This window comes from Hemitrygon akajei, chromosome 1 (genome assembly GCF_048418815.1).
Source record: "Hemitrygon akajei chromosome 1, sHemAka1.3, whole genome shotgun sequence".
Taxonomy (NCBI): Eukaryota; Metazoa; Chordata; class Chondrichthyes; order Myliobatiformes; family Dasyatidae; genus Hemitrygon; species Hemitrygon akajei.
Genome location: NC_133124.1, coordinates 38,372,351 through 38,387,922, shown reverse-complemented (window position 1 = coordinate 38,387,922; position 15,572 = coordinate 38,372,351). Strand labels below are relative to the sequence as shown.

Sequence of the window (15,572 nt, the reverse complement as noted above, 5' to 3'; positions counted from 1 at the left end):
TGGCCAAATAGAAATGACTAGGAGCATCTGTCAGCTCCAGCAAGAAGTTTAACAGAGTTAGTGGTCATGACATCCTCTCTCGCCATCCTAGGTGCTTCTGTGCAAGGTATCGTCGGCTATGTCACCACATACCATCAGCTGGTGTGATATACATTTAAATCCAAACAACATTCTTAAAACACATTTAAACCTCACAGAGGATTTCTATCTTAAAGATTTCCAAATTGCAAACCATTTCTAAAAACACAAAGAACAGAGGATCTCCAAGACACAAATACAATTCCTATAAACTAAAAAGAAATACCAGTGAGTTGCAGGTGAACAAGTTGTCAGTCACAGTAACCAAAGACAGAGGAATGAATTCTAGTTTACCCTGTGTTTTCTCCAAGCTTCCTGATGTTCCTTTACCCTGTTCCTAATAAGCTTAAACTGTGGTCAACATATGTATCCTTCCTCTACTTCTTTGGTGATTTCACATGAGTAAGATATTTCCTCAGATATCTTTTTAATACTAAAAGTCTAAAAGCATCTTGGAGACATAGATCTTAGCTTTCCATCACTAATACTATAAGGTAACTTCTCTGAGTACATAAAACTCCTAACATTAATAGATCAGTTATTCAATATGCTAAATGATATTATCCACCTGGTCTGCAAGCTTCCTTGAACTAAGCAACTTAATCAACTTTGTTTGGAACAAGATAAATTAAACGGCCCATTGTCTTAAACTGCATCTCTTTGAACAGTAATAAAATTCTTTTTTTTAAACTTCGAACTGATTACTGCTTTCCATTTACATTTTAAGAACAGAAAACTAACCCTCATTTATGGCCAAAAACTAAACAAAGCATAGTTATTGGAAGTTTACTTACAACTATTTGTTCTTACACGTGGCAGTTGATGAGTTTAGAAAGCGAGCTTTGAAAGACCTGAGGCAAGTCGTGGATGAATATCCATCACACTGATCCAGTCTGTAAAGGCACAGCCAGAGGTGATACCAGGTCTTTCTGCTTCAATGCAAGTTTCACCATCAAGGCAGAGGTCTGACCTGTGACTTATTACAACGTACTGGGTTCATGCTGGCTCCCACAGGAGTAATCCCATCAATTTTGTTCCACCCCCCTCGTTTCTTTATCGTCCTCTAACTTATTCTTTCTCAAATTCTTATTTAATCCTTTTTTCATCGAATATGCATGAAGATGTAATTTACAGTAGTCAATTAACCTGCCAGCATATTGAAAGGAAGTGGGATGAAACTGGATCAAGAGGACTTATTGAGAGAGCCATGCTCTCTTCTCACTGCTGCCATCAGGAAGGAGTTACAGGCGCTATTTCTGCCACATTACCAGGTTCCTCAATCATCAGCTTTTTGAGATAGAGGGGATAACTTCACTCACCCCAACAGTGAACTGATTCCACAACCTATGGATTCACTTTCAAGGACTCTACAAGACATGTTCTTGATATACATTGCTTATTTCTTTATTTAACTTTTTTTTGTATTTGCACATTTTGTTGTCTTTTGCACTTGACGCTGAACTCTTCTTCTGCCGGCTCCGTCTCTGAGCTTATTTCTTTGGCAAGGACTCTCCTACACCCACCGATGACCCCTTCTCCCATCTTCAACCCTCCTCCTCTGCATGGACACCCCGCTCTGGTCTTCTGCCTGCTCTGGATCTCTTTATTGTTAATCGCCGACGGGACATCAACCGTCTCAAATTCACCACACCCTGTTCCAGTTCCAACCTCACTCCTTCCGAATGCTCTGCTCTCCACTCCCTCCGCACCAATCCCAACCTCACTATAAAACCCGCTGATAAGGGGGGAGCTGTTGTTGTCTGGCGTACTGACCTCTACCTGGCCGAGGCACAGCGACAACTCTCTGATACCTCCTCTTATTTACCCCTTGATCATTACCCCACTAAGGAGCACCAGGCCACTGTCTCCTATACCATCACCAACTTTATCAGCTCTGGGGATCTCCCATCCACTGCCACCAGCCTCAGTTCCCACACCCCGCACTTCCCGTTTCTACCTCCTACCCAAGATCCACAAAACTGCCTGTCCAGGTAGACCTATTGTCTCAGCTTGCTCCTGCACCACCGAACTCATTTCTACATACCTTGACACTGTCTTATCCCCCCTTGTTCAATCTCTTCCCACCTATGTTCGTGACATTTCTCAAGCTTTGAATTTTTTCAATGATTTTAAGTTCCCTGGCCCCCACCGCCTTATTTTCACCATGGACGTCCAGTCCCTAGATACCTCCATGCCCCACCGGGACGGTCTCAAAGCTCTTCGCTTCTTTTTGGATTCCAGACCTAACCAATTCCCCTCTACCGCCACTCTGCTCCGTCTAGCGGAATTAGTTCTTTCTCTCAATAATTTCTCCTTTGGCTCCTCCCACTTCCTCCAAACCAAGTGTGTAGCCATGGGCACCCGCATCGGTCCCAGTTATGCCTGCCTTTTTGTTGGCTCATGGAACAGTCCATGTTCCAAGCCTATACGGGTATCCGTCCCCCTCTTTTCCTTTGCTACATTGACGACTGCATTGGCGCTGCCTCCTGCACGCATGCTGAGCTCGTTGACTTCATTAACTTTGCCTCCAACTTTCACCCTGCCCTCAAATTTACCTGGTCCATTTCCGACACCTCCCTCCCCTTTCTGGATTTTTCTGTCTCCATCTTTGGAGATGGCTTATCTACTGATATCTACTATAAGCCTACAGACTCTCACAGCTACCTGGACTATTCCTCTTCCCACCCTGTCTCTTGCAAAAAGGCTATCCCCTTCTCGCAATTCCTCCGTCTCCGCCGCATCTGCTCTCAGGATGAGGCTTTTCATTCCAGGACGAAGGAGATGTCTTCCTTTTTTAAACAAAGGGGCTTCCCTTCTTCCACCATCAACTCTGCTCTCAAACGCATCTCTCCCATTTCCCGTACATCTGCCCTCACCCCATCCGCCCGCCACCCCACTCGGGATAGGGTTCCCCTTGTCCTCACCTACCACCCCACCAGCCTCCAGGTCCAACGTATAATTCTCCGTAACTTTCGCCACCTCCAACGGGATCCCACTACCAAACACATCTTCCCCTCCCCCCTCTTTCTGCTTTCCACAGGGATCGCTCCCTATGAGACTCCCTTGTCCACTCGTCCCCTCCCCATCCCTTCCCACCGATCTCCCTCCTGGCACTTATCCTTGTAAGCGGAACAAGTGCTACACCTGCCCTTACACTTCCTCCCTCACCACCATTCAGGGCCCCAGACAGTCCTTCCAGGTGAGGCGACACTTCACCTGTGAGTCGGCTGATGTGGTATACTGCGTTCGGGGCTCCCGGTGTGGCCTTTTATATATTGGTGAGACCCAACGCAGACTGGGAGACCGTTTCACTGAACACCTACGCTCGGTCCGCCAGAGAAAGCAGGATCTCCCAGTGGCCACACATTTTAATTCTATGTCCCATTCCCATTCTGATATGTCTATCCATGGCCTCCTCTACTGTCAAAATGAATCCAAACTCAGGTTGGAGGAACAACACCTTATATACCGGCTGGGTAGCCTCCAACCTGATGGCATGAACATTGACTTCTCTAACTTCCGTTAATGCCTCTCCTCCCCTTCTTACCCCATCCCTGACATATTTAGTTGTTTGTTTTTTTTACTCTCTCTCTGCCCATCACCCTGCCTGTTCTCCATCTCCCTCTGGTGCTCTCCCCCCCCCCCCCTTTCTTTCTCCCGAGGCCTCCCATCCCATGATCCTTTCCCTTCTCCAGCTCTGTATCACTTTTGCCAATCTCCTTTCCAGCTCTTAGCTTCATCCCACCCCCTCCGGTCTTCTCCTATCATTTCGCATTTCCCCCTCCCCTCACTACTTTCAAATCTCTTAGTATCTTTCCTTTCAGTTAGTCCTGATGAAGGGTCTCGGCCCGAAACGTTGACAGTGCTTCTCCTTATAGATGCTGCCTGGCCTGCTGTTCCACCAGCATTTTGTGTGTGTTGTTTGAATTTCCAGCATCTGCAGATTTCCTCATATTTGTCTTTTGCACTTGGCTGTCTGTCCAGTTTTTCATTGATTCTGTTGTTTCTTTATACTTACTGTGAATGCCCACAAGAAAATGAATCTCTGGGCAGTATATGGCAGTGTTGATTTACTTACTGAGATACCGTGTGGAATCACCACCCAGCACCCTATGATTTAACCCCAGCCTAATCATGGGACCAATTAACCTATTAACCTTTGGACTGTGGGAGGAAACCAGAACACTGGGAGGAAACCCAAGTGGTCACATATGTACTTAGATAATAAATTTGCCTTCAACTTTTGAACTTTGGCTAGAATATAAAAGCAAGGACGTACTGTTGCTGCTTTCTAAGGCACTGATCAGAGCACGTTGGAGTATTGTGTGCAGTTTTGGACCTCACGCCTGAGGAAGGATCTGTTAGCATTTGACAGGCTCTGGGGAATTATTACAAGAATGATCCCAGGAATGAAAGGGCTAATGCGTGAGGAGTGTTTGGTGGCTTTGGGCCTGTATTCAATGGAGTTTAGAAAGGTGAAGCAAGATCTCATTGAAACTTATAAAATATTGAAAGGCTCAGATAGAATGGAGGTGTGTTTTCAGTCGTGAGAGAGTCTACGACCAGAAAGAACTGCCTCAGCAATAAAAGGATGCCACTTGACAGAAATGAGGAGAAATTTCTTTAGCTGTAGCATAGGGAATCTGTGGAATTCATTGCAACAGGCAGCTATGGAGCCCAAGTCATTCAGTACATTTAAAATGGAGATTAACAGGTTCTTGATTAGGAAGGGTGTCAGAGGTTATGGGGAGCAATCAGGAGAATTTGGTTTAGAAGGAATGATAAATCAGCCATGATTGAATGGTGGAGTAAACTCGATGGGCAGACTGGTCTAATCCCGCCATGCCTTAGGGTTCATTCAGTGGAAACTCACATGGTCACAGGGAGAACATTCAAATGTCCCACAGACTGAACTCAAGGTTAGGTTCGAATTCAGGTCTCTGGAGGTATAAGACAGCAGTGTTTAAGACATAAATGCTGCTCCACCATGCTGTCCTGTTTAATGCCCTCGTTTAACAGTGAGATGCCATTTGTGAGCAGATTACTGGCTTCAGTGGACATGGTTATTCTATCATGAGCAGCTAATGGTTCCCCATCAGTAAAACAATGCTGAATGTGAAGAAAATGCTGTCCTGGTTGAGCAGAGATGCTGTGTGCGAGCAAACCATTCTCCTATAGCAGCAGCAGAGACATGGTGCACAGTCTTCTGGCAAGACGGCAGCATGCTCGGACGCAACAGCCTCCCTGCGGTCATTTTTGTCTTCTTTTAAATGTCTGTTTTACAATCACAAGACCATGCTGGACATTAAAGAAGTCAAATACTACAGGTCCACCCTACAGCAAGTTGCTTGTTTGCGGAAGAGCTGGACTTGGTATGGACTATGTGTCAGTCTGAACATAGAACATAGGAATCTGCAGTACATTACAGGCCCTTCAGCCCACAATGCTGTGCCAACCATGTAACCCGCTCCAGAAACTGCCTAGAATTTCCCTAGCGCATAGCCCTCTATTTTTCTAAGCACCATATACCTATCTAAGAGGCTCTTAAAAGACCCCGTTGTATCCGCTTCCACCACCGCTGTCGGCAGTGCATTCCACGCACCCACCACTCTGTGTGTGAAAAACTTACCCCTTACATTCTCCTTGGTACGCACTTCCAAGCCTTAAAGCTATGCCTCCTTATGTTAGCCTGGGAAAAAGCCTCTGGCTACTCACACGATCAATGTCTCTCACCATCTTATACACCTTGATCAGGTCACCTCTCTTCTTCCATCGCTCCAAGGAGAAAAGGCCAAGTTCACTCAACCTATTCTCATAAGGCACACTCTCCAATCCAGGCAACATCCTATTAAATCTCCTCTGCACTCTCTCCATAGTATCCACATCCCGTTACAGAAAGGCATTGGAGTCAGCGCACAGACAGCAAGTAGATGTTTCTCTTGGCGATTGCAAGACCCTGCTCTACATTGGTAATGTAAAATACTGTAAGTCTGGTTCACTGGCATGTCTGGCGGTGGGGGAGCTACATGCCCTCAGTTGTAGTGAGGACTAGGCTTGTTGCAGAAGGCCAAGAGGAGAGATGCTGGAGGCAGTGTGGTGCAGTGTCCATGCTTCACTGGGGTCCTCCCCTCCCATTGGTGCTGCCCTCCAGTGTTTGCTTGGTGGAAGACAAGCTGGAATGCACGCGGACTTTCAGCTGCGGGCTGATGAAGCTTGTTCTTGCCGACAATACCCATGCACCATCAATTTACAGGACATGTCACTCAAGGACTTGGGTTATATGCAAATTTTTTTTGTGTCTGTATGTTTACTGTGATCTTATATGTGCTATATGTGCCTTGTGCTGTGTACGACTGTTAGAGTTGTGTTTTGTACCTTGGCCGCAGAGGAATGCTGTTTAACTGTGGCTGTATTCATGGGTGTTAATATATGGTTGAAACAATAGTTAAATTTGAACTTGAAGTTTGCTGCTCTACTGTGGGAGCGAAGGTATGTTTCTCCCACACTCCTAACACTGACTCATTCTTATCATGAGCAGAGTCCTGTACAAGGTACACAAAGAGTAGACTTCTGACAGACGACTGAAGACAGCAGGGACCCAACACCAATGACTCAGAGTCAGTCAATGGCTCAGCTCCAGTTCAGGAGGTTGAATCAATGGTGCATGGGTATGACCATTTCATTATTTAGCAGATCATTTCATTATTGTCAACCTAGTCCCAAGAAAATATCTGATGGCATATTCAGCATACTGACATCTCCCCTGAACAGGAGCACCCGGTCACTCCCGCAACAATATCTCGGGCAGCACATTTACCTGTGTTCCACAGCCAGCCACCTCACAATGCATCGGCCCTGAACAGCAGTCTGAAGGTGGCTCACTAAGGAAGAGTTACTCTTGAGTGATCACACACATTAGTTCACATTCAGAGGGAATGGGAGGCACTGTGTTACCCGAGGCCCTACAAAAAGGCAGAGGGATTTCAAAACCCACATAGCTAGTAAAACAGGAATGACCCTTTTCCACCAAAAATGTCATGATTTTCAATGTCTTATCATTTGATTTTTTTCCCTCAATACTGATTCTGAACACCAAGTAATGTTCAAAATGCAACCCTGATTGATTCTGGTACAGCTGCTGGTGGCACTGCTCTGGATAATGTCATATCTTGTAAGGGTGCTGATGGAGAGATGCCATTGCATCACAAGCTGAAGTCTCATTGAATGGATTCTTACAGTTTCACACGAAAAAAAAAAAGATCCCTGTTAGTTTAAGCACCCTCAGTGAACTTTGGCAGGTGTTTGAGCAGCCTGCAGTAAATTGTGAACCCAGTGAGCATTCAGTGAAGGCTGTGGGATGCATCCAACACTTTCCATTTACATCAGCAAGAGAGGGAACAGGTTCTGTGTGTCATCAGGTATGTCTTGTGACATCATCAGGTGTGCCACTGAGCTACACCAAGATATATTGTGCATACAACTGCCCGGGCCAATTTCCCACTGGGCTCAACCTTCACTTAGAGATGACTGTGAACACCATTTAAGACAGATAAAGTTGCCTTTATGCAAAATCTGAACATGGAGATTAGCTACTAACTTACCTACTCCAGATTTAGAAATAAAAAATTCAATTGAAGCAGAATAACTTTTATGTGGTTAAAGAGCTGTGATAATTTGTATGAAGCAAGATCCCAAAGTATTCAAATAGAAATCAGAAAACTGCAGATGCTGAAAACAAAAAATTAAAACAGAAACTTCTAGAAACACTCAAGCGGTCAGACAGAGTCTATGGAAATACAAACTGTTAATGTTTCAGGTCCAAGAAATTTGAACAGATCTAGGAAAGAGAAATCCAAGTTAAATAGCAGAAACAGGTCCATCCTTCACTGAAAACTGACTTCTTGTATCTTTTCCAGTTCTCAGAAAAGACCGTTTCTTTTTTGACAAACTCTGTCTGAAGTGTTGACTGTTTCCAACATTTTCTGTTTTATTTCCCAAAACAGCAAATGCACTGAATAAAGTTAGTCTTCTTGTAGTGACGAGACAAGCATTGGCTAGAACATCCTACTCTCCTCAAAACTGTGCCACAGGAGTCTCTTGTTTCCACCAACAAACTGCCTCCTTCTTCAATTCCCCATTCATGCTCTCCACTTACTTTTTTTCTTCTCATCACTTGCCTATCACCTCCCCTGCTACCCCTCCTGCTTCCCATTCTCCGATAGTCCACTCTCCTCTTCTATCAGATTCCTTTTCCAGCCCTTTGCCTCTTCCAGCTATCACCTCCCAGCTTCTCACTTCATTCTTCCTCCCCCACACATCTACCTCCCCCTAACTTGGCTTCACCTATCACGCTCTAAGCTCATACTCCTTCCCTTCGCCCACATTCTTATTTAGGCTTGTTCCCATTTCCTTTCCAGTCCTGATTAGTGGTCTTGGCCTGAAATGTCCACCATATGTTCTTTTTCATCGAAGCTGCCTGATCTGTTGAGATTCTCCAGCATTTTGTGTGTGTTACTCTTAATTTCTCAAACTTGGGACTGTGATTTTTGCAAATGCAGATTTTGAACTTAAGTAGCAGCCTTAATTTACTTAAGTTTTGAGTAGAGTTTGAACCCACAGGATTCTAAAAGCTGTAGGTAAAAGTAAGTAAGCTCTGTTGGAAAAATAGAGGGCTATGGGTAACTCTAGGTAATTTCTAAAGTAAGTACATGTTTGGTCCAGTATTGTGGGCCGAAGGGCCTGTATTGTGCTGTAGGTCTTTCTATGTTTCTAGTAAAAACAATTTGCCACATGAAGGATATCAGTGAGTGCTAGAGTGACAGGTCACTGTTCTTAATAACTCCACAGTATCAAGACATCTAGAAGTCAGCTTCTATCACAATGCCTTTTGAGTATCCCAATTCTAAAATGCTGGGCATTTAAAATTTCACTGCTTCCTGAAGCAGACGAGAAGCTGGTGTCAGATAAGGTGTGATTGCTGTTCTCAAATGAAATCATGCATTTCCTTAGAGAATTTTTATTTCCGTTTTGCTGACTCCCAAGATTAAAAGGATCATATGTCTTCATTTCTCATTCCAAAATGGACGTCAGATTCAATATAAAGATTTAACACATTGTGTACTGGATGGTTTCTAACTTAAATTGTGCTTCATTATAGAGTTTGTTTTAGAAAAGATTTAGTTATCATCCAAAGAGGTAAGAGTTATTAGAATGAAAAATAGAAGAAATAAATCAAATGAAGCAATCAGTGAAGGAATAGGCATTGCAGATGCTAACTTTATACAGGATTCCAAACACCAACTTAGTTTCATGATTTTTATAAAGGATTAAATTTCTAAAACTAAAGTACTGCCTTCAGAATGACTGCTATAAATTTGAGCAGTACTTAATAAAAGGAAATTACTAAACTTTTCCATAGTATATTCAGAACTCTAGTGATTCAATTTGTATGCAGAATTATGTGGCCAGGAACTTTGAACCTGAAGTATCCTGGATTAATTTTGCCTCATCAGAAATAGGGTGAGTGCAGTACAAGAAGTGCACTAACACTACAATGCAAATAGTTCACTACATGAACACCAGGTTTAAGTCCTTCAAAATTATATTTAAAATAAATGAAATTTTAATCATTGCTACAGTTCTCAAACTGAAAGAAAACCTCAGCCAGTCACTTCATGGAGAATCTGCCTTTAATTAAGCAATCCCACACCCCCAGTATTGAGCAGGTTTCAAAGACAGAATCAGGACCAGCACCTTCGAAGCCCTAGTTCTGCTTTGTATTCACTGGTGGAGCAGAATCATGAAGTGTACTGATGTTTATTAGTAATTAAGCTACAATATCTCCACTGTGTAAAAGGAAATGCATGTTCTATAATTAGTGAAAATAGCCATCTATGGTATCCTCCACCTTTTTCAAGCAAAACTGTAATTTCCATTTCCCAGTTCCATATTAAAATGAGTTACCTAAGGTCACCATGCTGTCTAGATCTTCTTTGCTGAAGGCGAGATTGAAGTCAGGGCCTGGCCTCTGACCTGCGGCCTGTAACACGTGGTCAATCTCATCACGCACAGCTGCACAGGCTTCTGGATGCTTCACAATGTAATACAGGCTCCAGAACATAGCTGGAATCGTGTTTCCAACAGCAGCCCACAGAAAGGCTAAATGATGTGCTGTGAGAAAATAAGTGAAAAGGAAGATTAATAGCATTTATTACACTGATTAGATTTGCAGTGTGCTAATTAAAAGATGTTAGGACAAAGACCCAGCCAAGGATCAGTGAATGCTAATGAGGACCAATAGGCTTCTAAAGTCTAATTTTCTGCTTAATGAGGACAGTTTCAAAGTAATGTTACATTGAAGGCGGGAGGGATAAATGTAGCTCTGTTAAATCTGCCTCATTATCAGCAATAAGTGCCTTGTTTTACCACATCAGCAAAAAGTTGAATTCAATTATCACAGAAGGCTTTTGCAGGCTGAAGATATTACAATATCAACCCATTCCAAATATTATTTAAAAAATTCCTTCAAGGTCACACAATCGTCATCTTCTTAACATAAAATTTCATAATTTTTGAGCTTTAGTCTAAATTAAGATTTTTGCCTTTCTTGGTATTTGCATGAATATTGACTAGTGCATGCACCTCAAGCTTCCTTTCCTCCATCACTGGATAACAATTCGAGTCATTGGTGCACAAGTTCTTTTAAAAATCTACTCTCCCCTTTTGATTGATCTGTGTGCCTGGGTAACCCAATGGACCAGGTCCCAGAAGAAGAAATTCTTCTCTAGTATACACACAGAACAAATGCAAGACCATGTATGGTATGAACTTCACACACCGAAATCCTTTTTCAAAATTTCCCCTTTCTAGGTACAACCATAGCCTCCATATATTTCTTCCTTTCTCTAATTTTCATTTGGTAAAGTGACCAGCCAAGCCAGAAAATATACAAACACACAGCATGTCAAACCATGGCACAGCAGTGGAATGGGGACCTAGTATGTACAATAGCAACACCAAAAATGCGGGAGGAGGCAGTGTAGTATGTAAAAAGGGCTTACGCCAACACAGACCACTATTAACAGAGAAGAATTCAGGATATTGGGATGAGTCAGTGAGAATGAGAGGAAAGAACAGACAGCCTTCAAAACCAATGCTGAAATCGTATTGAGTATCCTTATTATTACTTCCAAAAAATTTCCACTACTGTGAATTTCCATTTTCAATATTAAACTTCTTATTGTCCCTGAGCGAAACTGGTTATTGCTGAATTATGAAATATTTTGTGGTGTATTGATGGTCTATGAAGATTCTTTTCAAGAACCAATATTATTTTATTTTCTACCTAAGCTTGTTAGTCTGAGACAGAAAGTTCAGTGCTAGATTTCAATTGCAAAGGCACAGCATTCAATTTTACTCTGACAGTGATTTCAATTACATGTGAAACCATCACTCTTATCATGCATGTTTTATAAGTTTTTCTACATGAAGAAATTAGCAGAATGACATGGCATCTTGGGATATTAGAGTACTGTGGTGTCACACAGCTGAAAGAACCAATTTGTTCATCTTTTTGCTTACCTGCCTTCTGATCATCCTGAAGGTATGGATACCTGTCAAGCAAGTCTCTTCTGCCTTGTATTAGTTTTGCCATACTTAGCCGTTGATCCAATTCCTTTGATGTTAAGTAACTAATCAGTTCCTTGTGAATTCTTTTTGTATTGCCTAGAAGTTCAATTGGAATCCTTGCAGCCAGGTAGGGGAACATTTGGTCAAACTTAATGAATTTCTCCTTTAATTCAGTGATTTTTTTTTCTTCATTCATTGGTGCTTTTCCATACAAAGATACATAAGTGGCTTCAAAGATGATTCGGCAACAGAAGTCATACATGTATTCAATTCTCCATTCTGTTGATCTCACCAGTTCTCGTCTCATTATGTTCTGAAGATTTTCTGTCGTATTTTTAATCAAAATATTTAACTCATCCCCCTTTAAGTAGTGATAGAGCTTGTGAATCTCTTCATTGGATATGGGTATTTTGGGGTCATTCAATAAAGGGTGACCAAACACTTTTGCTGAAAGTCTAAGTGAAAATTCTTGGAAGTCTAGTTGTTTGCCAAGCTGACTGATTAAATGGTAAAGGAATGGATCTAAGATAAAGGTAATATATTTGCCTGTAAGAAATAAAACAATAGCTGTTAGCTCGTTAAATCTCTTAGCTTAAGATCTGATTTGCAGTTCTCTCCAATAAAGCTGTAAATATGATGACTTATTGGTGACACTATATTTAATCCACTCCATCCCTCCAAAAAATAATCAAACTGTACCAGAAAAAAAATAACAAAATGCTGCAAGAATCATTGGACAGGAATCCTGTTCTTTTTGCCTTCTGCACACCTAATGATATACAATAAAACAATGCCCACTGTGATGCAAGTGACCTGCATTCTAGTGCTTACTTTTGATTTAATTTGTCAGATTACTACCAAAAAAACTATTAACATAATACAACTTGTCTCTAAAGTTATCTATCTGTATCCTTTTGGAATTGTCTTCAGTTTTTGACATCACTGAAGACATCCTTCTGGTCCAACATCTCTTCACCATATGAGTGAGACTCCCTTCTTACCCATCCAATAATAGCTAGAGGACTGCAGGCACTGGCATCATTACCTCAAAAACCCCTCAACTATTTATATTTGAGTCCTCCTATTTCTCTCATGCGCAATTCCCTCACCAGCATCATCTGAAAATCACTCATTTCCACCTTCACCTATTACACACATCTATATCTCACCATTACCTTGTTTGACTCGTTCTTCTTAAACAATCAAAAGATTTCCTCCAGTCTTACTGGACTAAATGTTCTACCCAGAATTCCTCTCGCTCTCTCCATAAGACATAGGAGCAGAATTAGGCCATTCAGCTCATTGGGTCTGCTCAACCATTCAAACATGGCTAATTTATTTTTCCTCTCAACCCTATTCTCCTGCCTTCTCCCCATACCCTTTGACACCCTTACTAACCAAGAACCTATCTACCTCTACTTTAAATATATCCAATCACTTGCACTCCATGCAATTTATACCAAATGAATTCTACATATTTGCCATCAGCTAGCTAAAGAAATTCCTCCCCATCTCTGTACTCGAGGGAGGTTCTTCTTTTCTGAGGCCAAGCCTTCTGGTTCTAGACTCTCCCACTCTTTGAAATATCCACTCCACCTCCATTCTATCTTGGCCTCCCATATTCCAACTTTGCTGGTTTTGTTGCTCAGCCATGTCTTGGTAACACAGTATCTCCCAAACTCCAGAGTTAAAAACAGAATTAGTCAGATCACTCTATCATTTGACTTCCCTGGTGTCAGAAACCGTGAAGGGCTAAGGAAGGTGGTGATGAGGTAGAGCTGGCTGGCTGCTGGACCTCCCGTAGCACACTAAGGGTGCCATGCCCCTGGAAGCTGACAAAACCTTGCACCCAGCTTTGCTAGGTCTCAAAAGGCCTGAAACCAGAGACAAATTGAAATCTATTATATTAAAATAAACAAGTTAAAGCTATTAATAATTTTAAAGAAAAAATTACCTATGTCTCTATATGCCTCATACCAACATCGCTAAAATCTCCACAGTAATCCAGAGGACTCAAAGTCTGTGCCACAGATGATTGCAGTTTAAATCCTGGGGAATCTCAGTAAAACTTGAGTTCTGTCAGCCAATCCCATTTTCCTTAATTCCTCAGTGTCTTAAATCCATCAGTAATTCTGGGATTATTTAACTTATTTTATTTATTTAGTATGTCTGAACAGACCCTTCTAGCCCAATAAGCCACCTATTATACTCTAGCCTAATCACAGGACAATTTACAATGACCAATTAAACTACTAATCAGTACTTCTTTGGAACCAGGAAGGAAACTGGAGCATTCGGAGGAAAGCCATGTGCTGACGAACAAGATGTACAGTACAAACTGCTTACAGATGGCATCGGAATTGAACTCCAAACTCCAAAGCCCCGAGCTGTTACAGCCTCATGCTAACCACTGCGTTACTGTGGCTAAAGGTTGATTAAAAAGCCAGTGAGATCTGGCCTGATGTTGAGAGTACCAAACCAATATTTACAACATCCGGTTCAAACCCTCTTCTATCATTTTCACATCCATTCATTGCATTAGCAACTACCTGAAACCAAGTTTGCCACTTTGAGCTATGTGAATCTGATGGAACTTTGGATTGCCTATCTATGACATTGCTCAGGGTGTCTATTTCTGACTCTTTAACACTGCTCATTTACTCTGTCCCTCAGCTTATTTACTGCTGGAATCTTCATACATGCCTTTATTACCTGTAGACTCGCCTAAACATCTCCATAAACCCAAGTTCATATAATTCATGTTTTGACTCAGTGTAAATCTTGTTCCCTCATTCTCCCTATGACCTGCAGTTTCTGCCAATATATCTCTACCTCCATTTTTAAAGTGTTCACGATTGTCACATTCCTACAGGATCTAGTCCTTTCTCATCTCTATAACCTCCCCAAGTTCTACAGCCTTTTAATACATGGTACACTAGTTTTGATCAATTGCTTGGCCCTGAATTTAATCCATCCACAGAAGGTGAATGTGCATTTAGCTGCCAAAATCCTACATTCTGCAATTCCACACATTAGTCTGTCCACCTCTCTAATTAATTTTCCTTCTTAAAATTCTCCTCGTAATCTACACTCTTAGCAGGTTTTAGTTAACTGTCTTCTTAATTGAAATGGTATACTTTAAAAAATGATGCATCTTTGGATATTCTTGCTTTATCTAATGTATGTATGAATGGAAATATTTATTGCTGTTATAGTAATCCAAATTAAAATGTAAACAAAAGTGGTCAAGGAAAAAACTTGCAAGCAAAATGCAGTCAGAATGGTGTTGTACATTGCATTGCCAATAACTAGCAGAGTTGTCAACTCTGTTCATCTATTCATTTCCATAGATGCTGCCTGACCTGCTGAGTTCCTCCAGCGTTTTGTGTGTGTTACTGTAGTTGTCAGAAAGCTGCATTTAACATTCACAGTTTACCAGAAGCAAAGCCCTTTAGCTTCTGCTGGAATATCATTTCCTCAGCGAGGATACACACTGCATTGGCACCATCTGCTACATAACAGTAGGACTGATTGAGAACCTGGTCAGCTGTAAGAGACAAAACTCTTCTGGATATCAGTGAACCTCTCACCATGGCCAATTGGCACTACCAAAATCCATGAGTTAGGGATGCAACCTCCACCAGGACCCAGGGTAATAAGACCATGAGACCAATAAGACATGGGAGCAGAATTAGGCCATCTGGCCCATCGAGTCTGCTCCGCCATTCAATCATGGCTGATCTTTCTTTTCTATCTCCTTCTCAACCCCAGTTCCCAGCCTTCTCCCTGTAACCTTTGATGCCATGTCCAATCAAGAACCTATCCATCTCTGCCTTAAGTACATCCAATGACCTGGCCTCCACAGT

The 15,572-nt window shown here is 42.0% G+C and overlaps 1 protein-coding gene across 4 annotated transcripts in view; it reads right to left on the bottom strand.

Moving 5' to 3' along the window:
- Positions 1-15,572, bottom strand: part of LOC140725708 (cytochrome P450 7B1-like) — a 251,498-nt gene that overhangs the window by 86,656 nt on the left and 149,270 nt on the right. For all 4 annotated transcript variants that reach the window (XM_073041568.1, XM_073041549.1, XM_073041554.1 and 1 more), the window contains exons 3-4: positions 11,659-12,252; positions 10,042-10,248 (exon numbers count right to left, since the gene is read on the bottom strand). In XM_073041568.1, coding sequence (XP_072897669.1) covers positions 10,042-10,248; positions 11,659-12,252 — 801 coding nt within the window. The remainder of the gene's footprint in view (positions 1-10,041; positions 10,249-11,658; positions 12,253-15,572) is intronic.